We start from the raw sequence: 23,551 nt of genomic DNA, 5'->3' as shown, positions 1-23,551 counted from the left end.
AAGGGGAAACATTTTAAGCACTTTATCTGGTGTTGCCATTTAGTTCTTGAGGGTCTTCAGTGAAAGTTTGAGGAGATGCTGGATGTTTATCACTCATTTTTCTTGACAACTTCAGACTTCAAAACCGATTCCTTCGCAGGTCTGCATTTCATCACCTGCATCAAGGAGGAGTAATGACATTTGCACAAGTGCAGTTGAAACATGATGCTGGTGCTTTATTTAAAGGGATGTGAAGTAGGTATGGTTGCGGTACAGAATAGCTGAAGCCAGCAACAACTTGATGGATCACATCATTTCCTGTCTGAATACTGACATCCAGTTTGATTTTTCACAGCTTATTTTCCACTCCTTAAATTCATATACACGTATATTTGGAAGAAAAAAAAAATTATTTGCAGACTATCAAAGGGATCACATGTGTATCGCTAGAAGTTGTTCGAAAGTGTTAAGTGTTACTTTTCACCTCCCCAATCTAAGTATCCGTGTGTCGGCAAATACTATACAGTAACAAACTCTTAGATAACGTAGCATCAGGATGCATTTGATCCAGGCGGCTAACAGCCATAGCATGCCTTTAAATATCAGTGCAGTATTAAGACTACAAACTGTTTACCTGATACCCCAATCTGGGTTCTCCCACACACAAACATACACGGAACACAGTAGACGTATTCACTCGTACGGAGCACGGGAGGGGTTCATACTATCACAACAAAACACAGAGACAGCTGAGAGGTAACATGAGCAGACCTGAAAACGCAGGAGGCCGTGTCCTGCACAGGAAAAAGGCTTTGATATCAAACTGTTGAGGTATATATATATATATATATATATATATATATATATATATATATATATATATATATATATACACACACACACACACACTAAACCTTGTCCCAGGTGGGTAAAAACATTCTTAAGTACTGGAAATGTATTGCTACACAGTGTTACTCCATTGAGTTTATAGATATATAATATGCTATATATAAATGACCAGTAAGCTCAGTTTAAGGATAGCTCTATATTTGTGGGGTTTGTTTTCCTTTTCTTTTAAATGTCGTGAACAAAAACGAGAAGAATTATATACATTTTTCTGAAGGTGAGTGCAGCTTCGAGTATACTGAAATATTAATGATGTGACAGCTTTAAAAATGGCGCACAGCGGCACAGAGTAGCAGCTTTACCTGCTCTGTGTATAAACAGCAAGTACAACGAAAGCCATCAATCATTTCACAAAAAAACATTTGCAGATATTCATCTATAGCCGACACGGCGCTCCGTCAAATCCTCTTGGATTAAATGGTCAAAAAGAGCAGCCCTCCCATTTTCTTCCCTTTGTTTTTTTTTTTTTTATAGTAATAAATAGTTAATATGGATTCAGAGTCAGACCAGCGTCCTCTGTTCTGCTCTCACTCTCCCAAGCAGGACGCGTTGACAGGTCAGAGGTCCGGAAAGCGGCTTGGATCTTCCTTGTATTCGGCAGGGATGAAGAAAATAGAGTCGTCAAACTCGTCGTAGCGGAACTCCTGAAAGGTGACAGTCGCTGTGATCGTCGGGAAGACGGGGATGTCTGCGAGACAAGAGGAAGAAAAACGATAAAAAAAAAAAAAATAAAACATGTTTTTTTACTGTGATCTTTCCCCCCTGAAGCTCGCCCACTCGCAGCCGGTGCAGAGGTAGGTCGACACATACCGAGTTTGACTGGAAACCCCGGAGGAAGTTTCATCTGAACAAACTCTCGGAGTTTGTTGAAGTGCTTGAATGGAGCAATGACTTCCAACACGTTTAGTAACCTGGAGGCAGAGCAAAAGGAATCGGCACTTGTTTTTTTTTAATTTTTTTTTTTTTTATGCAGACCATAAATGAACATTAAGCAGATTGAAAAAGAAGTTGAAAAATCACATAGAGGAAAAGATAGTTCTAAGCAGCGTTATTCAGAAATTTCAAAACAAGAGCGTAAAATTTAACCGAGAATGCACCGGACAGAAGCGGGATAGGCACTTTAATCGCTCAACTAATTAAAGCAGGAGGGCGAAACGCAACAGTAGGAGCAAAGAGCTGATAGCCATTTTTTTGTGGTTAGTTTTCAGAGATGGAGAATGCAGAGAAAATCTTGTAGGGTCAACTTTTACATTTCTACAGAAACGAACTTTCAAAGAACAGTCTCCCTTAAAAAAAAAAAAAAATGCAAAGATTAGGAAGCGCAACAGAACTTGGGGATATTTAAGTGTGTGCGTCTGGAGCAAAATTTGTTTTAAAACATTCTGCATTTATGCCAGACTGATAATCACAGTACATAATGCGAATCAAGCCATTTGCTGGCATAAGATGCAAGAGCGCAGTTTAAATAGTCAACTACTAATGACTTCCACTTAGTTTTGTAATACAAGTTAAAAAAACAACTGCCGTGTCAAGCACACTTTACTATAAACAATTTATATTCGCTCACTGCAGGAAAGCTAGAAAACAAAGGAATTTGAATTGGCTAAAATCTATTCCTTGAAAATGCTAATCAGTGTATCTTAATTATCGAATTGTATTAAAGCTCTGAAATTAAAAAAAAAAATTTAACTTGCACATTAGTGACTTCACAATAATGTACTAATTTCTCTTGTGCTATCATAAAATTAAAGTTTGTGGCTGTAGTGTGACAAAACGTAAAAAAATAAAAATAAGAAGAAATGGCCTGAATAATAGGAATACTTTTATATGGTACAGTTAAGCTGGAGAAGGAAAACTTACAAAGAACCTCGAGCACTGAGACTTCAGATAATATCATCTGCTATAAGAAAAAGCCATTTTTCTCCAACTGCAGCGCTGATAATTTTTTCCCATTAAACTGAACATTATAAAAGTAGTAAATATATTTTCAACAAAACAAAGCAGAAAATGTGAAGAGGAAAAACGACATTAAAAAGCCATTAACCGTGATAAAGAACGAGGTTTTAATGTTGTCCCCATTAAGGTTCACTCAGCAGAGGAGATAAAGCAATTTCCTTACGTAACACAGCCTGCTTTAATCTTACATCATCATTTACTCATTTTAACACGCATGCATCTTTTAAACTGTGCTTTTCACAAATCTACTTTACTTGTTCTCCACGACCGACTTACAGACTACAAGTCGACGAGAACACCGTTTTCGTTGGAAATGAAACAAATTCGTAGTTTAAGGAAACCATATATTTTAGCTTTTAGCGTTTTACACCAAATAAAAGCGCAGCGACGTACGTGGTGTTGGTGTGAGAATTAAAGTGCAGTTCCTCTGAAAGACAAACTTCAACGCTGACTGGAGGTAACAGAATGATCAGTCTGTCTCTATGGTTTAGCTGGCATTTTAGGATCTAGGAAAGTTCTAGGAAGTCTAGTTTTTCAAAAGTTAATTTTATTTAATATAAAATAATAGTTAACTGGAAAATTAACTTAAAAAGTTGGAAGTTATAGGTAACCGCTCAACTGCTTACAGATAAAGTGAGGCAGAAACAGAAGAAGTCATTGTTATTTTTATTTATTTATTTTTAAAATAAGTTCATTTGTCTTCTGTTCATTAATGGGTTTTTTTGGGGTTTTTTCTTGTTGCTTCTGTGGAGTTTTTGATCAGCGCTTAACAAGTGAAACCCTTCATGTTCTGGGCCTTATTATCCGAGTTATTTTATCTTTACTCGACGCTTTTCTGAAAACCCCAGGAGTATTCCGTGGATCAAGCAGCGCTGAAAGCTCTGCGGAGAGATCTGAGGAGGATGGGATGTACTTACGACTCGATGCCTAGAGGAAAATCCTGGCTCATGGCTACTGTAGCTTTGAAGTTCTTCTTGCTTTCCTTGCACACGAGCTCTCGGCCGAGGTGAGGCGGCCTGAAGGTGAGCCGAGACACACAGCAGACGAAGATGCATTTACGAAACTCAGCACTTACACAGATTCGCTTGCAGCTGCCCTGAATAATCAGGCGAATTACAGCAAAGACTGATGAAACCGTAGAAACGTACTTTCCATGCTCTGCCGTTATGTACTCTTCCCAAGAAATGGTGTTGGGGGCCGGCGCTGTGAGCGACTGCCTCCTCGCAGGCTGCAGACAGGAAAACATCAGTCAGGGGAATTAACGCCGCTCTACTGTGATACAGCTATTAACTGCTGGTGAATAAAAAGAGCACTGAAATGAAGGGAGTAGTGTGGGGGGGGGGGGGGTACCTCAAAATTCTGCTCGCTGATGCTGCCTCCCTTGCTCAAACTCTCCATGATGGCTTTATTCCTCATGATGTCTTCTTCGCTTAAATGCTCCCGCCGTTTCCTCGACTCCAGCACCAGACCGTTGACGGCGTAGAAGTCGGCCAGGAAGTTTCCAACCCTTTCCTACACACAGAGCGCGAGCGCAGACCTTTAAACACCTTCATAAGCCGCCGTACTGTAGAGGTTCAAAATGGCAGCCACTCCAAACTTCGACTGGTAAACAAACCTCAGAATGACGATCTAACCCCTCTGAGCATTTTCAGCTCTGCAACTGCTAAACTGAACTTTCTGTGGCTTCAACTAATGTCTATAATACAATAAGGGATATACTCAACATAAAATACATGGCTTATAACACAAAGCTATGACCAAAGGAGTCGCTTTGACCACTTAGAAACAACACAAAATATTGACAGACATAGATCTTTATCAACAAAATAAATGAAGTATTTAGGTACTTTTATGGTTTTTAACTAAATGATAGATCTATACAATGAAATGAAAGGATACAGATGTTACTGTTTTGTAATCCTGATTTCATAGTCAGTTTTGAATTAGAAATACATCTCAATAAACTAATATTATTAGTAGTATTAAGCACTTGCAGCTTACAGCAAAGGAAAACCTAAAAATGTAGCTACTGGAAAACGTAAATTATTACAAAATGGGATTTTAATAAAGAAAAAGTATATTAAGACCCTGACAGATGTCCAACGAGGTTTCTGCTAAGGAGGCGGTGCTCACTGCTGTGCTCTGGGATGGACTGGATAGTGAACTGAGTGACACCAGACCAGATGACATAAGCAACCTGGACTTTAGATAGAGCCTCAGCTGACCGTCTCCACACCACGATGCGTTGACGCCCCAATTCAAGCAAAAGCAGCCCTAACCAAATATTTATCACCAATACTGCACATTACATGAATTTATTTTTCACTATGACGGCATTTCTTAATGAAAAATGCTTTTTATTGTGGTCTTTGTAATATTTCTACTTTGAACTGAAAGACACATAATGTACTTTGTGTGCAATCAATCTATAAGGTGCATTAGTTAATCTTGAACTGACCTTAATTACTGATATGTGCAGCTGCATTTCTAACACTGTTGGGCAAGAGATTTATGAAAATAAATGTTTTGGGTGTATTAATAAAAAAATAAAACAAAAAAACCCAGTTACCAAATATACATTAAGTGACAATAAGCTAAGTGGAACGTCACACAGATGCTTCAGACATATTATTATTACCCGATAATTACTATGTGCTCCAACAGGATATTTTATTAAGGAATGATTTTCCTTTAATGGATCAAACACAGTTGTCAATGCTGTAAATTATTCATTAGAATATCTAAATAAAGCTAAAAGTGACTTAGATTCATGAGCATAAACTATAATGGTAAATTTGTTTTATCTTGATTTTTTCTTTTGATTTTTAAATATTCATATTTTTAAACATTTATCTATCAGAATATGTTTCGGGGCTGCCAACTCTTACTTTACTAACCTAAATAAATAAAAAGAATTTGAAACGTCATGTGGTTCTCGTGTTAAATCGCTGTTTTTGGTTGAAGTCGTGACATTGTTCCACAGTTTGCTCTGCTGCAGGCCTTACCGTTTTATCCTCTCTGAAGAGCCAGCCAATCTGACTCCGAGAGAAAGTTATTGACTTTGTCGACAGAGTTGCGGAGTAGACGTCGCTGCTCATCAGAATGTCCACTTCCTCTTCGGTCTCCATCTCCGATTCCTGGGAGGACAGCGAGTGTCATGTCAAAACACCGAAAATCCCTCCCTGACACTGATCCCTGGCGACAGTCGCACCCGCTCACCTCGTGGTGTATTCTTTGGTACACTTTGGCTTCGTTGTCCAGAACCACAAAGGACTGGGAAGGCGAGGCGTCACCGTTAAAAATGAAGCTCAGATCTCCGCGTTGACACTTCATGTCGTTGAAGTCGATGAGCGTAGTGTCGAGTCTAAATAAGGATGGAGGGCAGAGAATTAGGAGGGAGAGAAAATTGTTTCGGCCTACTTTCTAGCTCTAAAAAAAGTTCTTGGCCTGAATAGCAAATATTTGCTGCATTTAACACTCAACCTACTTTTTTTTTTTTTACTGGTACAGGAAATTTTATTTTTTTTGATGCTTTACCTGATATTAATACCCTGCTTGTAGATTTTGCAAGCATCAGACGGCAGCATCCTGGACAGCAACGGCACTAAAAGAGACAAAAACCGATTTAAATACACCAATCTGTTACAAAGAAACAACTACCAATAGCTGCTGCAAAAAGAAGAAGGAATATATCTGCTTTAAAATGCACAGCGCTGCAGACAATGTTAAGAATGCTGCCTTCTTATGTCTTGTTTAAGAAAATGTATTATTTGCAACTTTTTATTCGTAAAACAAAAGGTCTCACCCCAGCTCTGAAAGTCCCAATGAACCTCGAGGTAAAAGTCACCAAGCTGCGGAAGAAAAACACAAACGGACTCAATGATCCATCTGATAAAAGGAGAAGACTGTTTGCGGCCACTTGCAGGACCGACTTTAATTATTTACACAAAATCTGCATCGATACAGTAAAACATAAAGATCGGGGATGCAGAGGAACAGCCCACAGCAACAAATCCATTTTTTTTCACACCAGCTGAGATTCTCACCTCCCTGAGAGCTTTCAGTAATTTCGGCCTCTTTTCCTCCACATTCTCTCTCGACTGCTGCTTTAACTTCCTCAGTATCGCCGTAACTGGAGAAACAGAAAGAACAGGCAAAATTTAGCAGCATACGCTGCATGGTTCTCTACAAAACTAAACGGACGGTTGATGTTACTGGCCGACTCCAGATTTTTACGAAGAGGTCAGTAAATCTAAAGATAGATGATAAACATGCCTTCCGGTCTGAAAGGAGAAAAGACCAAAGTACAGCACACGTACACAGAACAAACATATTTAGGTTTCATTGCGAGATGTCTCGTTTTGTACCCAAAACCAGACTTTAGTGTGCTGCTTTAACTCAGTTTGAGTTTTTTCATGACATTCTATATGTTTTGACACCACGTGTCCTTCACAGATCTTAAAAGTTATACATTTTTGATGCATTTGTGGGGGGAAAAAAAAGCCTCTACTCTCTGAGAGAAAGAAACAAACACCATCCTGCAGTCCTCACAGACAGTGAGACATGTCAATGGTAGATGCTTAATTTAGTTACAAATACGTTTCCTAAGGCATGTATTTAGCCTTCTTGCTTGAAAAGAAAAAAAATCTGTTTTTTGCTATGCCTTTCCAGGATTTCTAGAAGACTTTGCATCGACTCGTACCGGATGGGGTTCTGCAACACGGACGCAACAAATTACACTGGTTGAAGTGGAACGCAGCGCTGCCCCGGTACCACCAGCGCCGACTGAATCAGCAGCTAGAACTCACTGGCTCATGAAATGTGCCTCTTTCAGAAACTGACCAGTGACCCTTTTAATGATAGCAGACCGCACAGAGCAAGTCAGCACATATCAGTGACTCCTGGTTGACTCATGCAGAGGGGAATACCGGACCGGGAGTGGGCGTGATCAAGAGACGCAATGCTGACGCGGCACATGCAGCTTTCTGCTGCACGTTCTGGCAACCGGAGAGCTAGCCATACGGAGGACAGAGGACGAGTCTGCAGTTTCAACTTTCAACACACAATTTATTTAAAGGAAACACCGTCACATTTCCTGCTCAAACTAAAAAATAGCAGCTGTTTTTCTTTAAAGCAGAAACCTAGTGATGGGGCCGTTATTCTCTGTCTTTCCACGTCCTTGCACTTGCTAACCCTCAATGCTGCCCCCTCATGAGAGACGTGACCTTCTGAAAGCAAAGCTCCTGGTCCCAGGTCCTTCTGTCGTCGGCCAGCTTGCCGCGACGGGCAATAGTAGCTGAGATGCATACTAATAAAAGTTTGGGGTCATTTGTGGAAAATATCCAGCCTTAAATGTCCCCAACACAAGCTGTGAAAGCAGATGCTGCCAGTAAATCAGTTGTTTCATCCATTCGGCCAAAAAGGAAATACTGAATGCAGCGACACAAGATGGTTGCAAAAAGTGATAATTAAGGATTCAGGTCAGTTACTTCTTTTTTCTTTTTTTTTTACGTGAGATTAAAAAAAAAAAAACATAAATTAGCAGCCCCCTGAAGCGAGGGACAGAGCTAACAACAGCTCCTGCCTCACACAATGCAAATTAAATGTTTCACCAGACATTAAACGTAAAAACAGCAGCATCACTGAGCGACGTAGCGATTAGCCCAAAAGCTCAGGGCTGCCTCGTATCATCAGTCGGAGCACGAACTGCTTCCCATCCAATCTGGATGTCGAGTGCTCCGAGAAACTCCAAGACCTTTAGCTTTTGGCACCGACATCATAGCGGTGCCACAATTAAATGTTTAGTTTTAATTCTTTTAAATTGCCCCCACAAAAACAAAAACAACCACAGAAGCTGTGCTGCATCCATAAATGAGGACTCTAGCATTGAAGTGACTTTTTGTGCATGGAATCTCAGGGCATCCTACCTCAAATCTGAATGTGAAGGAAATTAATAGGAAGCTTTTAGCAGCTGGAATGTAACCAGATACGATCCTTCTTTTCCACAGTTCAGCGTAAACAAGACGACACATTGCGATGCTGCTGCCAAAGCACCGAAACAGAACACCGCTCCAGTCGGTAGACTAAATAACAAGCGAGGGCTATCAACAATTGGATACGCGGATCTGATCCCAAGTGTCAAAACAGAGGGTTTGTTGCAGACATGAAATTGAAAACAGAACAAAGTCTCATCACAAACTCCTCGCAGCTGCGTTTTAGTAACTTACTCATCTGCCGATCGCCGTAGCTGATGGCTTCTGCGAGCGGACTCCACCCCTGTGCGTTCTTGATCTTGACGGGGGCATTGTGAGCCAGCAGGAGAAGAGCACACTCTGAACGACAAAACACACAGAGACACACGTGTACCACATTCTGTGCGAGGTTAATCTGACATGTCCAACATTTCATAAACACGACTAAAGAATTTAGATTCAAAGGAGCTAACCCAAGAGTATCGAGAAGCCCTGTTGGCTGCTGTCTCACCTACATCCTGCCACTTCAACTATGTGGCCAATGTAAACAGAAGAGCTGTTTGAATGACATAAAACTAAAAAAAAAAAAAAAAAAAAACAAAAGAAGTCAGGGAGTTAGTAGAACATGATGAAATCTAGTCGTTGTATTAGCCAGGACATGATCTCTGGTACTTTATATTTACTACTGCTCATGTTTCTAGACAGCGGTTAATAACATAATAAACTGGGACGACTTTGACCTCCTCCCGCCGGTAAAAAATGCTTCGTCCTCCATTTAAGAGGAAACCCGTCCCCAGTATGCTTTCTCATCACTTCTGCCCAGCTCATTCCCCACCTGACCGTGAAGGAACGCGCCCAGTGTTGAAATTTTGATGCACATTTTGTACAACACGAAAGAGCAACGACGGGAAAATGAAACCCACGTTTCAAGAAAACACTAAATGTTCTACGCTAATCACCAAGCCCGTGTGCGATGTGCATCAGAACCGCTCTCTGTCTGAGCGTGCACGGCTGCTGTTCATTAAAAATTAACGGAGGTGTTAAAATAAAATGCTTTATGTTCAGTGAGTGGGGGGATGTTCCTAAAGGCAGTGAACAGTGAACAGATTTAACCAAAATGGTGGGGACATTTTTCCTCTATTAGGACTTTCAGAAGGCATGAAAAATATTCTTGCTTGTTGTCCAAATTCTAACCAACACTGTGTTGCTGTTAAATTAAGTTTACAAATATCTGTGTCTCCACATACTGGCTTCTTTTTGAGATGATGGTGATGCTTGTATCAAGAATTGGAATGGGCTAGACTGGTTTTAAAAAGTTGATTCCTGAACGGCTAAAACATTCTGTCATACTGCGTTTAAAATTCCTCTAATAAGATGCTAGAGAATGTGTTCTCGCAAAGAGCCACTCGCCAGAAACCAGTTGCTGTGCACTGCCGTGGAGCTGGTTTAAAATATAAAAAGTTTCAATGAGTCCACGTTTCTAATTCTCTTTATTAGCACAACCGCTCTTGATGCAAAAGACTGGATTTACTATTTTAGTGCAGAGTTTGAACGCATCACATGTAAAATATATTAGCTAAAATCCTGGTTTCAAAGTTGTGTGGTGCACTCTCGATTATATTTCACAATAAAAACAGATTACGCCTAATTTACTGGCATACATTTATGGTACTTGAGAAGCTTTCTGAAAAAAAATATACAAGATAAAAACTAAAAAAAAAAAAAAAAAACACCCAAAAGAATAAGATAGTTATTCTGCTTTACCTTTGTGGCCCAGCATTACAGCAAGGTGAAGAGGTGTGTTCCCTATGAAGAAAAACAAATTAATCCAGGTCCAAGTCACAGACACATAGAAACATCAGTCATAGCAATTTTAATTTATTTCAGTAATTCTAATCAAAAAGTAAAAATTATAATATACATCCACAATACACAGTGCAAGTTTCCAAGAACACTATGCAGCCAGAAGGTGGATGTTCAGTGTGGTGTATCTGAGAATATTCATGGAAAGTTAAGTGGAAGGACAAAGTGTAATTTAGTGGAATGAACGATGTGTCAATGATTGTCTGCTGTAAACTGCAAAATCAATCACATTAGATTGCTATTTTATTTTACTTAAAACGTTTTTTTGAGAAACTGAACTTTTGTTTTCATAATTAGCTGTACATTATAATGAAAAGCAGCTGAAAAAAACCACACTCCCCTTTCTGTAATTAATTTATATAACATAAATTTTACTTTTATAATGGAATAACTGGTATAAATGGAATCGATTACATTCTAATTTAATAAAATGCATCAATACAGTCTGGGACAATAGTAAGGTAAAAACAATATATGGGGCAAGTATAAAAAGATTACCATGCACGTCTTTTTGAGAGATGCTGTGGGTCCTGATGAGAGAGGAGAGTCGACGGACATCCCCTTTGAACACACACTCATGAACTGGAAACTCCAGCTCCTCACTTGTCAGGATTATTGGGTTTTTGTTGTCATCATCCACAACTGATGCGTTGCCGTTTATGTTGTTCGCATTCAGCTGCTGCTGCTGTTGCAGTGCCGAGGATTTGACAGATTTCTGAAAAGCCTTGTTAGACTTGAAGAGGTTATTATTACCATTAGGAACCGTCCCGTTGGAGGTCTCATCGTAGGTGTCCATTATCGCCTCATTTTTATTTGCTTTATTATGATCCTTCCGCATGGTGCGTATCTTATCACCTGTCATGATGACTACCGTGCGTCAGTTGGATTACTATAGCTACTACAAAATGGTGAAGATGAAAGTGAACATGACAAAAGTCCTTATATATAATAAAAGGAAACAATCGCGAACTCCTATTTGGGTTTTTTTTTTTTTTTTTTTTATAATTTAAATATCGTTGCACTTGATGACAGGCTGAACCCCAACATTAGCTTCAATCATCCGTTAGCTTGCTAGCCCTAAATAAAAAATGAATACGATGGGTGCGGCGATGGATACAGAAATTAACCTTAAACATAACAGAACACACTCGCACAAAATGAACACAAAGAGAGAAGCTAAAACAACCTGTAGACGACTACATCGTTGTGTCTTCTACCACCTTTTAAATGTGCGATTTAAAATAAAATCGGTGCAGTCTTTGCAGCAAAAGTCGGACGGACAGGTTGGTACAATAAGACAACCGAGCTAACGTTCTCGCTAGCGACACTGCGAGCAGACCTCGCGAGATCATGGAAATTAGGTTTGCTCAAACTGCTCCGGGTCTGCATGTAAACTAGCCGTGAGATTTATGGCTCTGTTTCGAGATCCAAATCAGTTGGCTGAGTTCACCGAAGAGAACTGATTCCCTTGTACTATAAATTAAATTACAATGCTATACTACTCATGTTTCCTTAAAAAAATAAAAATAAAAAATAAAAAATGGATGGTTAAACCAAGAGTGTTGATAGACATCTGATAAGTAAATTAAAGAACTGCAAATGTGTAAGAAAAACAAGAGCCCTAAACAAACCAAACCTTTGTGATGTTTTGATGCTGTAGGCTTAAATACATTTCAGATTTATATCTACAAGAGGTTCATGAAATCTTTATATCTGATTTCATTTCATCACTGTAAAATATATTTTTAAAAAGTTTTCAGTAAACACCTATATTGAAATTGAATTACAAACAAGCAGAGTAATTAGGAGACTCATGAGAACAGTATGCGCTGCATTTTATTTAGTGACATTAGAAAGAAGACTGAATACATTTGCATGTCACAATTTTAAAATTCATTAAAAAAAAAAAACTCAGAAAACTGTGTGCCTTTTTTATTTCTACTTCACAATGAAGCACTCCTTGTGTTGGTCTGAGCACTTTCGCAATGCACTGTAAAACAGCAAAAGTCAGAAACAAATGGAATGAAACACATTAAGGATAATAAACAAATGCTTCCAGAAAGCCCCCCGGCTAATCAGACAAAAATAAACAGTGTTGTTTATTTTTGTCTAATAAACAGAGGAAAAATGTGTCTGATTGGATTGAAGTGGGAGCATTTATCATCTCCTTGGGGAAATAGAATATAATAAAAAATATGGAAACTTAAACAGACTAATTTTACCCCATACATCGGGCTTGAAAACGATCAAAGAAAATTCTTGACTTTTCAAGTCTGTGTATCAACCCCGATTACAGAACCGTGTAGCTTCACAGTTGGTGAATCTTTGAGTTTCCCTCCCTTCCAGGTGGTGGCGCTGAAGAGTTGAGCCGTGAGAGCAAAAACAAGAGGAAGCGCGACATTTCTGTTTGTGGTGCAAGCAGCTAGCTAAGCTAACACGTTTCGTTACCAAGAATGGCAACGTCCAAGAAGGGGAAAAAAGTAGTAAATCAAGAAGAACTCCGGCGGTTGATGAAGGAGAAACAACGACAGAACACGGAGAAGAAACGCGTGGAATCTCCCTTCGCCAAATACAACAGTTTGGGTCACCTCAGCTGTGTCCTGTGCTCTGTGCAGGTGAAGTCTGAACTCCTGTGGCCAGCTCATGTTCTGGGGAAGCAGCATAAAGACAAGGCTGCCGAGGTGAAAGAAGGAAAGAGCCAACCGGCTGTATCACAGAGTCTCCCTGTAAAAAGGAAAACACAGGACAGCGTGGAAGCTGTTGGAAAAAAGGCCAAACCAGCAGGTCAGTCTGAGTCGGGTTTGCCTGGAGACTTTGAGAAGCCGTCCGAAAAGGCGAGTGCTTCCACACAGAAATCTGCAGGACTGAGCCTCTTGGCAGGAGTTTATGACGAGGACGAAGACGCTGATGAAGCCGATGTCCCAGCGCAGCCCGCTAAAGAGCTGCCAGCTGATTTCTTTGACAGCTCCATCCCACCCACGCCTGCCATCTCCCACTCGGGATCCATCCTCAAAGCAGACGCCCCGGAGAAGACTCCCGAAAAGAAAGACAACACAGCCGAGGCGCTGCCCGAGGGCTTCTTCGACGATCCGGTCAGAGACGCCAAAGTGCGGAACGTCGACGCCCCGAAAGATCAGATGGACAAGGAGTGGGAAGAGTTTCAGAAGGAGATCCGACAGGTGAACACAAAGTCTGAGGCCATCGTGGCAGAGGACGATGAAGAGGGACGCCTTGAGCGTCAGATCGATGAGATTGATGAACAGATCGAGTGTTACAAAAGGGTGGAACTGCTGAGGGACAAGCGGGATGTTTTGAAAAGTAAATCGGGGTCAAGAAAGGATGAAGAAATGGAGACTGAGAATAACAACGAGGAGGACGAGGAGGGAGAAGAAGATGAAGAGGGGCTGCTGGGGCTTTTGTCCCGGGACTGGAGGGCTAAAGGGGCTCTGGCCTAGAGCTCTTCTTGTAAAACCTGGTTTTGTTAAGATTCTTGATAAATTTGTTCTCAGACATGAAACTTGTACATAGTTTTGCTAAAAGTCGCGATCTTTTGTAAATTTCATTTTCAGTCATGCAAAAAATACTGCAGTAAAACACATGTCACACAAAATCAAAGCTTCTGAATGTATCCTTTAAAAAAAACACAAGAAACTCAGGCCTTTTACTGTCTTTATTCATTGGTGCTCAAACAACAAAAACATTTGTAAAATCTCATTTACAGTTGCATTGTGGACCCAAAAATCTCTGCGACAAAAGCTTGACTAACCTTCATCCTGAAAAGAAACATTTAATTTATATACGTACTCGTTAACATGGCGAATTTAACAAACATGCCATAATCAAATGGTAAATATTACCTTGATAAGATCAATTACAGAGCAGTTAGATCCCTAATACCTTTTTAATTTAAAGCATAAAAATGGAGAACACAACATTTTTGGTCTAAAGAGGTATTAATCGAGTGTGTAGTCGGATGCATTTTCTTGTTTAGATAGGATTATGAACATGTTAGCATAAAAGTGGATCAAACCTAAAATATCAAAAGGTTAAGGAATTTAACGGAAAAGTGAAACTCCTAAGATTTAAAACAGTAAAAGTGTTTATTTCTGGTAATTTTGATTCCTTACAGCTACTGAAGACCCAAATTTTAACTTCTCAGAAAATTTAAATATTAAAGGCCAAAGAAAAAGGATTTTGAATAGAAATGTACCACAGCAAAAGAATCTGGACCTTCATTGAGAGCTCTATGCAAGCATATTACAGAAAGGTGAGTGGAAGGAAAACTGTTGATTTAATGTTCCAATGGAATTTGGCACACTGCCCAAAGTACCAAAACCTTGTTTAAAGACCATTTAATCTGAGTATGTTTAGTAAGTAAACCTTCCAGATTTATTGTCAATAGAATGATGAAAGTATGTCTGGGAAACCCAAATACCCAATCAAGATCGAGTGCATAAACTGGACAGTACCTGGGCATTTTTGGTTGGCCAGTAGTATAAAATCCTTAGTTTTTTAAAATTTTTTTATTGGTCTTATAGTCTATTTGAAACAAAAAAAATGTGTATCTGAGAAAGTACATTTTGAGTTTTCCTTTGCTGTGAGCTACAATTATCAAACAATTTGTCTCTATATGTAATTAATCGGATTTTGACTATTTACTGGAGTAAATAAAAATGTCAAAAGACATTCTAAGTTGTTGAGATGTATCTTTATTGTGACCCAATTAATCAATTTTCTGATGGATTTTAAACTATTAATTCTGTCAATTAACCTTTAGCATATTTTATTGAAACCAATAGGTCAGAACTTAAGTAGAACAACAAATCAGTATCGACAAAAAAAATAAAGCCTCGTCGAGTATCTCTGATTTAATTTTAAACAACCCAACCCCTCTGATAATATAACAAGTCTGAATATGGCCATTTTATGAATACACACATAATTAGGTCCTTTATAATGCAATAAAATGTATCAAGTAAATAGTGATGGTCAGTGTTTCTCACACTACCCGTTACATATTGTGAGCTCGGTGTGCCTTCATTCCACTGCATTACTTCACTTATTGCTACATATGCCTCATAAATAACCCTTAAAAATTCTTGTAAAGAGTTTGTAGCCCTTCAAATCTGCGAAACGTCAAGAAATGAGAAAAACAAAAACAATATGCAACAAAACTACAGATAAATGCACAAACTGACTAAGTACGTGATCACAAATCTAAGGGTGGATGAAAGCACTTCAAACTTTAGTTTAAGCTTAGAAAAGAGAATACAAAAGTTTCGACTGTTCGTATACTTGATTGTGTCTGAGATAAGTTAGGAAACTGTCTAAAAACACAAAGAAAACCTCAAAAAAGCCATATCTAGTAGTCATTTGTAAACATTCATAAAAAAGTCCTTCTCCACATCCTACAAACAAGCTTTAGCTGAGCTGAACCAGGTGTTTGTGTACACACTTGGGAACGTCTGAGATAGCTGGTAGGTGCAGCCTAAAATACCTTAAACAATAATCATTACATCAGGGCGAGACAGAATGAAAAAAACAAAAAAACAAAACAAAACAATTGCGTACAGAAACACTTCAAGTTGAAACCCTAGGGTGGAAAACAGGACTTATTCAAGGTCTATAAACATGATTCCAGGAACTGGTTAAAATAAGATCTGATTTTACAAACAGATGCCTGTTTGGATGCCCGCTAAAATGTAAGAAATCATTTGTCTTTGCCAATAATACACTTGAGTGGGCCTGGGGGAAAGGTGTGAGAGGACGGCATACCAGTGCCACTTTTACCACCATCAAAATGATAAATATTCAGTTCACAGAAGGTGCAGCAACTACAGATAAGGGGTTGGGAATCCCAGACCCGCTCCCAGACCCTGCTGGGTGTTCAACACTGTTCTCTGCCCTCAGTGACGCTGAGCTTACAAACCCACAGCAGCTCTCAGCTCCACGAGGGAGTACCTCCGGTCGCCGTCATCAAAGCACGCCAGCGCACGTTCGCTGGGAGTCGACGTCCCGAACAGCATCTTCAGGTCTTGGTGAGTAAGTCCGAGGGAGTCGCGTCCGACTCCGGCTCTCTGGTAGACGTCTTCAAGGTCTGGAAAAGAATCCGGAAGCAAAAAATAAAAACAACAGAGTTTCAGTGTGTTTTAGAAAAGGAACAAGTATTGCAGTAATATGAACACGTATATGTACTCGAACGCTACGCAATTTGGACAAATAGCAAAGTTCACGCCAAATTGAAAAAACAAAACAAAAAACCATAATTGGGATTATGGTTTTCAATAAAACCATAATCAAAAAAAATAAACAAACAATGGTTTGTTTATTGAATTAAATAAACAAACCATCATCACATTTTCTTTTGACTGTACTTTATTATTGATTTCCTCCCAAAACCGAAAACGCATAAACACATGGATGATTAAGTTGGTGCTACTTACGAAAGACTTTACGCAATGCAACAAACAACTTTTTCCACGTGTGAATAAATAGGTAAAAAGGCAAGACACACCCCGACCTAGCGCTGTTAAAGAAGTAACACAAGTCTTTAATGAAAGGAGAGCTGTCCACTTTGTGTACCCGTCAGAGAAGCGACACCAGGCAGCAACACCCTCCCTGGACATTTTGTTCCAGCATTCCTCCTGGATCGCCTTGGAGTCAAGAAACGAGGACGCCTGCTGGTCTGGGGCAGTGTCAGTGGCGTGGACATGTCTGTCATAGGAAGATTATGTTAAACAGCTACAGAGTGCAAAGAAAGCCATGAGGATAAATTGCTTTTTTTTTTTCTCTCTACACAATACCTTCCAAATCCTGAGGTGTTTCTTTCGGTGTTGTTGTTTCTGTCACCGTCTTAGTTTCAGGCTCTTTACTGCCGACAGCCGGTGAAGCTACTGTGTCATTATACTGCAACTGCATGGCAGGAAGAAGGCAATTAACTTACTGTGTGTTTGGAATCTGTGGACTCAAAGAGTTGGAACTAGAAGTTCAGTATTTGGCTGTTAGCGTCTTTTTTTTTTTTTCTTGCCTTTGAATGGTTAAACTTTAAAGGGGTTTATTAACCCAAATTCATTGTGTATTCAGCTTTGTCAAGGAAATGAATTTTTAACAAGGGGATCAGTGGCAAGTGACATCCAATTGTATTCAAGTTGACTTAAGACAATGTTAGTGAAGTTTTGATCATTTCATTCCCTCCCCCCCATACAGACTGATGACAGTAACAAAAATTGAATAAGAAAAACAATTGGCTACGAAAAATGTATCTGTAAAAAAGCATTTAGTTATTCTGGTGATTAGATCAAATGCCATCTGCTAGCGTTTGGATAAAACCTAAATTCAGAAGGAAAAAAAAAAAAAACCATATATATGCATATATAAATTTAGTCACCATAGAATTGGGGTATTACTCACGCTGTGCTTTGACCCGTTCTCTAATGAGGCCACTCTTTGATGGAGGTCTGCAACAGTAGACAGAAGAACGTGGATCTGCTCATCAGTCCACATATGGTGCTGCTCCTCGGTCTTATTGACTTCACCCATGGCTCTTTTTAGGTCTGTGATGTCCTGCAAAAGGTATGCAAGATGTCAATATATCTGCAGTTCAGAGTTGCACAAACAAAAACGGAGCTCAGCTCTGAAGACGGGAAGACGTGTCTGGAGAGATTTACTTCCCAACATTGAGTGGCTACGTTAAAACACGTCAGATTTTTTTGTGATACAGAAAAGTGGAATGGTGATAAATTATTCAAAAATTCTTTTTGCAATACTGACATGTACAGTTCACAAAAAACAAAAACAAATACACGGTATAAAAAATATATAAAAGCCGTAATACTGCAATAACCTGAATGCATATACGCACACCCTTAAATTAACGATTTGCTGGCCACAACAAGAGATGCACAATGTTAGAAAAATCTTGCGGGCAATTTAAAATTTATGAATATTGCAATGTTATAAGTTGTGATTTGTGCATATTTTCCTATTTTCCCTCTCTCATGTATTATTCCTACATTCTCTGATCTGTAGCATTTTGTGTATTTCGTGTCTGGTGTTTGAATCATAACAGTTACGACAATATTTGAACTGCAAACAATCCCATGGTATGCAAGCATAGCGCACCCTGACATTGTATATTGTGTATCCTCAATCGAAACCTGAGGTTTTAGTTATGTGGATGAAGTTAAGAGGAGTTTGGGGTCAAATCCTTACGATCCAGGAAAATTCAACCCGTGCCATTTCTATAGCTGAACTGACGCTTTTGATAGTTTTCAAAGCGTCTGCAGTCACACTAGTCATGTTGCATTTTATTCAACGTTTACACGCGAGACTGCACTCATAACTCTGCACTAGAAAAAGCCATTTCTTAGCTTCCTTCGTCTTGTTACTATGTAGTCTAGTTAAAGGATGTGCATGCTAATGCAACCAGGATATTACAGTTTTTTTTCTGCAATCATTTTTGTTTATTATTCATTTATTTTTATTATGGCCTCATTATAAAACAGATGGTCCCTCCTAACAGGGATGAAGTGCACTTTCCAGAAGCTCTAAACAGAGCTCGCAAAACTATAGGTAATAAGACAAAATTATTGAGGTCACGGTATCAGAAATACACGCACATTATTTGTTGACTTTCTCCTTTCATCGTGTTGTGCTTGTAAAGAAATGAGGAAAATATTTTTTTCCATTCTTTCAGAAATCTGACCTAGTTTTAGTTCATAGCATCTAAGCCCTCAAAATAGATTGGCAGTTGTTTAATGTATTATGAATGCAAAGCCAAGGCACAGATCCAAAGAACTGACAGGACCCTCTTATCCCAACGACTCCTTTAACATAGGCTTGACAACAACTGCCAAGCTGCTTACATGCGTGGGTTAACACACATATTAATCTGGCTGTGGTGGCGATCACTAGCGCTCCTCATTTGGATTCATGCCGCGATTCGGAAGATCGACACAATGAGCCCGGGTGTACGGTAGTAGATTTGCTTCAGTTTTTAAACAAGACAAATGCCACAGTTACGAATCAGGGGGAGATTAAACTACAGTTTGGTCTCGCCAATGTACTACAGAAATCTCAATGTGCTGTTCAGTTGTTTTCGGTGCCAATGACAGAAGGCATCTTTAGCTGTATTTGCAGTGAGCCTACAGATGGAAATACAAATAGCTGAACAAGAGAAGTGCATATGTACTTTGGTTCAGTAAAAAAAAAAAAAAAAAATCCATAGCTTTGCTCATGTGAAAGAAGTCAGTTTGAGGCTGCAAACCAGTCATAGTCATAAAAGATAGGAACTTTCACTGTTTCCGAAAACAATTTAAGTGCAGTATAGATCAAAAAGAAATAAACAGTAGAGGAATATTATGATTGGACGGTGTAATGGCAACTGTAATGACACAAAGATGTCCTGTTCAGAAGCAGACCCGCTAGTTGAATTTTTTTGTTACCTTGTCCAAAGTGCTAAGAAACAAAATGAGCAGATTAAATAGCTTAATCTGCTTTTAAAGCAGCCCACACCAAACTAATGCAAGGATGGCTGACAATGATGCCACACAGAAGATTGAAGATCCATTTTCTTGCGTCTAATCAGCAGAGGGCAGAGAGGCTTTAGATTTGGAGTGATCAATCAGCAGGAGATGAGAACAGATGGTACTATATGGAAATCCCAATGGCCATATAATACGCAACCATTTTTTTCTACAAGTTTACAGCTTGGCATACACATGCTCCAACTCCTAAATAAGTGTAACCTAGTGTTCAAACGGTGGTTTGAACTGGGTACTATTTCTTCCATGCTGCGCATAATAATATACCTTAAACCTGCTACTCAGGAATTACAACAAAAGTATTTCAGAATTACCATAGTCTTCTTTGACTCATCGTCTTTCTTCTGATTTTCAAGAGAAGCCTTCATCGTTTCCACGTCATGCTGTACACTTGTGAGTGTGCTGCCAATCGTGGCGACACTCTGAAGCAGAGAAAAACGCTTGAAGTGGCTGAAATCAGAATCAAACTAACCACATTTCCAGCTTCTGTTGGTTTTACCTTTTGAAGCTCTTCAACGGTGGTCGGAAGGCCAATTAAATCAGCAGAGGATTTCAGACTGGTTTTCAAATGGTTAACAGCTGAATCCAGAGACGTGATCTGTGCGGGTTAAAGCAAAAACATTTTAGCTAAAAGTGCAGAAAGTATGTTGAATCTGACTGTAAAACTATTAGAAAGTTACATGCAAATGTTACTAAATCTGACATGTAGATGTCAAAATGTTATAAAACTGCACTAAAGAGCTTGAAAGGTTTATTTCCTAGAAATACCTATGGAAACTGTAGCGAGGAAAAACTACACAAATCCCAATCGCCATACAGTAATTCAGTTCAATGTTCTCTGGTGACTTTTCCTTTAGACGCATTTAATATTACAAAAGATTACAAGCTTTGTAGCAGGCGTGACTGACCTTGCGATTCATTTCTGTGAGGTTAGACCAGAGCTTATTCAATCCCTTGTCCCCGTTTTCAATGTCTTCAAGTTTTTTCTCCTTGTTTTTCAGATCCTCACTTATTTTGGGTATTTCACTCGATGACACCTTCTGGCTGGATTCCACTGCAACAAAAAGGTGGCCGAAAGTGTTTTAAGCAGTGCCAAGAGCAATAAACACCTTACAACTAGATTAAAAATACGAACAGATTTCATGACCTGAGGGCATTGTGTTGTTTCATCACCAGATTGGTTTGTGACACTTACTGCTGTGCAGCTTTTCCTTCAGTGAGTCTAAATCTTCCTTCAGTGCAATTTGCATCCATATGAGTCCAGCACAAGCCATGACACAGGCAGCTAGTATGATGAACAAAAACAATGGGTAGCACACGTTGCAGCACTGTGAGTAGCTTCTTCTGTAAAAAGGAAGGACGTGTAACATTAGACGTTGAAACTCCACAGCCTCTTTTATTATTCATAATTTGAACCCTTGGAAAGCTGCATGTGTGTGAGTAATAAGCTTGCTCAAAATGAAATGATCTTTAAGCTGCGAAAGCCAGTTTTTATAAATGTATTCATTCCCACTGAATTGTGATTTCATGACATTACAACCGCAAACTGAAGGTGAACCTTAAACTCGTTTTTTGGAAGCATCTAGCAGATTTTTTTTTTTTTTATAGAACTGCCCTGTATTTGCATCCATCCATCCATCAACTCTGACCAGTAGGGATCCTTCAGATACCAGAGCCTATTGACCTTGTAATTAATACTCTGCTTTCCAATCTTGTCGGTGTGGACGAATTGCTGCGTGTGAATAAGTTTAATGTGGCAGGTCAAGAACAGTGTTAGAGTGGAAATAATATAAATAATTTATTGTCCCAATGAGTAAATTCAGGATTCAATTTAAGGGGCCAAAGGTGACGATTTAAGTTAACTCAAGTCAAGTCACGTTTATTTGTTTAGCACAACTCAGCAATAAGGCGGTTCAAAGCGCTTTACGCCATAAAATCACAACACAGCAACCAATTATATAACAACAATAAACATTGCATTTTGTCCTGCCATCCTCAAAAACATCAAATATATTGATCAATGTTTCAGTTATTATGAATTTAAAGAAAAATCTGAACAGGTGGGTCTTTAGCCTTGATTTAAAGGATCTCAGTGTTTCAGCTTTTTTGCAGTTTTCTGGAAGTTTGTTGCAGATTAGTGGAGCATTAGTAGCTTTAAGGCTGAAATTGGCAGAATATTCATTTTTCTAAATATGAAAATAATTGATCAGACAATTGTCTAAGGAGTACGTAGGTGAAGTATTTTAGGAAAAGGATGTTGAATATTTGAGTTGCAATTTGAAAAGTAATTTAGCATAAGTTAGAAAATACCTACAATTAATCCACATATATTCACATACTTATGTGTAGAACAGCAGATCACTCACTTTCCAAAGTTAGTTCCACCATTCAAGTTGTTGAAGTCATCATCCTCCGAGCTCGATTCTGACTCCGAGCCCGGTGGTTCGGTTCGAAGAAGTCGGTGCCCTGACCCCTTCTTAGTCTTCTTTCGCTTACTGTCTCCGAGTCCGATCAAGGCATTCAGTTCCTTCCTCTTCTTCATTTTCTTCTGAGGGGTCAGCGAACCCGCCGAGCCCGATTTAAAGCCCACTAAATCCAATGTTTTGTCCAGTTTGCTGGATGTTGTCGTTTATGTAGCAGCTAAGCTAACCTTATCCTGCTAGCCTAAATTCACGCAGCGTAATGAGGAAATCCAATATATAAAGACATCGGACTCGTAATCCGATAGGCTTATTTAACACTATATGCCAACATAAACACGTTTAGTTTCTGATTAGCATATCTTCACACCCTAAAAGTCGCTTCTTTAAAATAACTGCTCCTGTAAGCTACCGGGTTTTCATGTCCTCTAAGCTAACTCAGCTAAGCAGCGTTTTGCTAACAGCGGCTGTTCTAGCTTCCGTGTTCTTGCTTTACCTCAGTTATGTTAGAAGACTGTTTGTTGTATAAAGTTAATTTTAACAAAAGCGACTCTAGTAGATTAACACACGATTATGTCATAAAAGAGAAGACTGCTATTTCTACAGACTTGACCTGCTACCCACAGCTTGTAATAACCTCACAGTTGATTGGTCCAGTGACAAACACAACTTCCTGTGTATTGTTTTGTGATGGAGCGAAAAGGCGCAGTGCACTGCCCTCCTCTGAATGCTCAAAGTTTCTATATGGGGAAAAAATAGAACTGTAAAGTAAGCTTTTTACTTTACAGTTTAGAACAACTTTATATCTCAGGATCTTCGACGATGTACAAAATCACTTAACCGACATGTTCCTGCAAAAAAATTTAGTTCTCCTGCTTAACTCACGTCTTTGTCATTGAAGCTGGTTGCTCCC

At 39.2% G+C, this 23,551-nt stretch overlaps 3 protein-coding genes across 3 annotated transcripts; 1 reads left to right on the top strand and 2 right to left on the bottom strand.

Annotated features, from left to right (window-relative positions):
• Window positions 1-189: 189 nt before the first annotated feature.
• Window positions 190-12,022, bottom strand: LOC103479667 (ankyrin repeat domain-containing protein 13C-like). Its single transcript, XM_008434220.3, has 13 exons — window positions 11,175-12,022; window positions 10,578-10,619; window positions 9,069-9,173; window positions 6,888-6,973; window positions 6,647-6,692; window positions 6,379-6,445; window positions 6,061-6,205; window positions 5,847-5,978; window positions 4,192-4,353; window positions 3,990-4,069; window positions 3,759-3,857; window positions 1,696-1,796; window positions 190-1,573 (listed from the first exon to the last, which is right to left on the bottom strand). Exons 1-13 carry the CDS (start codon window positions 11,536-11,538, stop codon window positions 1,443-1,445), a joined length of 1,560 nt encoding a protein of 519 aa, XP_008432442.2. The 5' UTR covers window positions 11,539-12,022; the 3' UTR covers window positions 190-1,442.
• A 1,035-nt stretch (window positions 12,023-13,057) lies between these two features.
• znf830 (zinc finger protein 830) lies at window positions 13,058-15,362 on the top strand. Its single transcript, XM_008434218.3, has one exon. The coding sequence runs from the start codon at window positions 13,130-13,132 to the stop codon at window positions 14,129-14,131; it is 1,002 nt and encodes a 333-aa protein (XP_008432440.2). The 5' UTR covers window positions 13,058-13,129; the 3' UTR covers window positions 14,132-15,362.
• On the bottom strand, window positions 14,332-23,312 carry efcab14 (EF-hand calcium binding domain 14). The gene is made up of 9 exons (XM_008434219.3): window positions 22,585-23,312; window positions 21,414-21,562; window positions 21,127-21,272; window positions 20,718-20,816; window positions 20,533-20,640; window positions 18,087-18,239; window positions 17,480-17,588; window positions 17,259-17,390; window positions 14,332-16,773 (listed from the first exon to the last, which is right to left on the bottom strand). Exons 1-9 carry the CDS (start codon window positions 22,758-22,760, stop codon window positions 16,598-16,600), a joined length of 1,248 nt encoding a protein of 415 aa, XP_008432441.1. The 5' UTR covers window positions 22,761-23,312; the 3' UTR covers window positions 14,332-16,597.
• Between the last annotated feature and the right edge of the window lie 239 nt (window positions 23,313-23,551).

This window comes from Poecilia reticulata, chromosome 17, assembly GCF_904066995.2.
Source record: "Poecilia reticulata chromosome 17, P_reticulata-male-v2, whole genome shotgun sequence".
Taxonomy (NCBI): domain Eukaryota; kingdom Metazoa; phylum Chordata; class Actinopteri; order Cyprinodontiformes; family Poeciliidae; genus Poecilia; species Poecilia reticulata.
The sequence above is the reverse complement of the archived record's forward strand: the minus strand, read 5'-3'. Positions and strand labels throughout refer to the sequence as shown.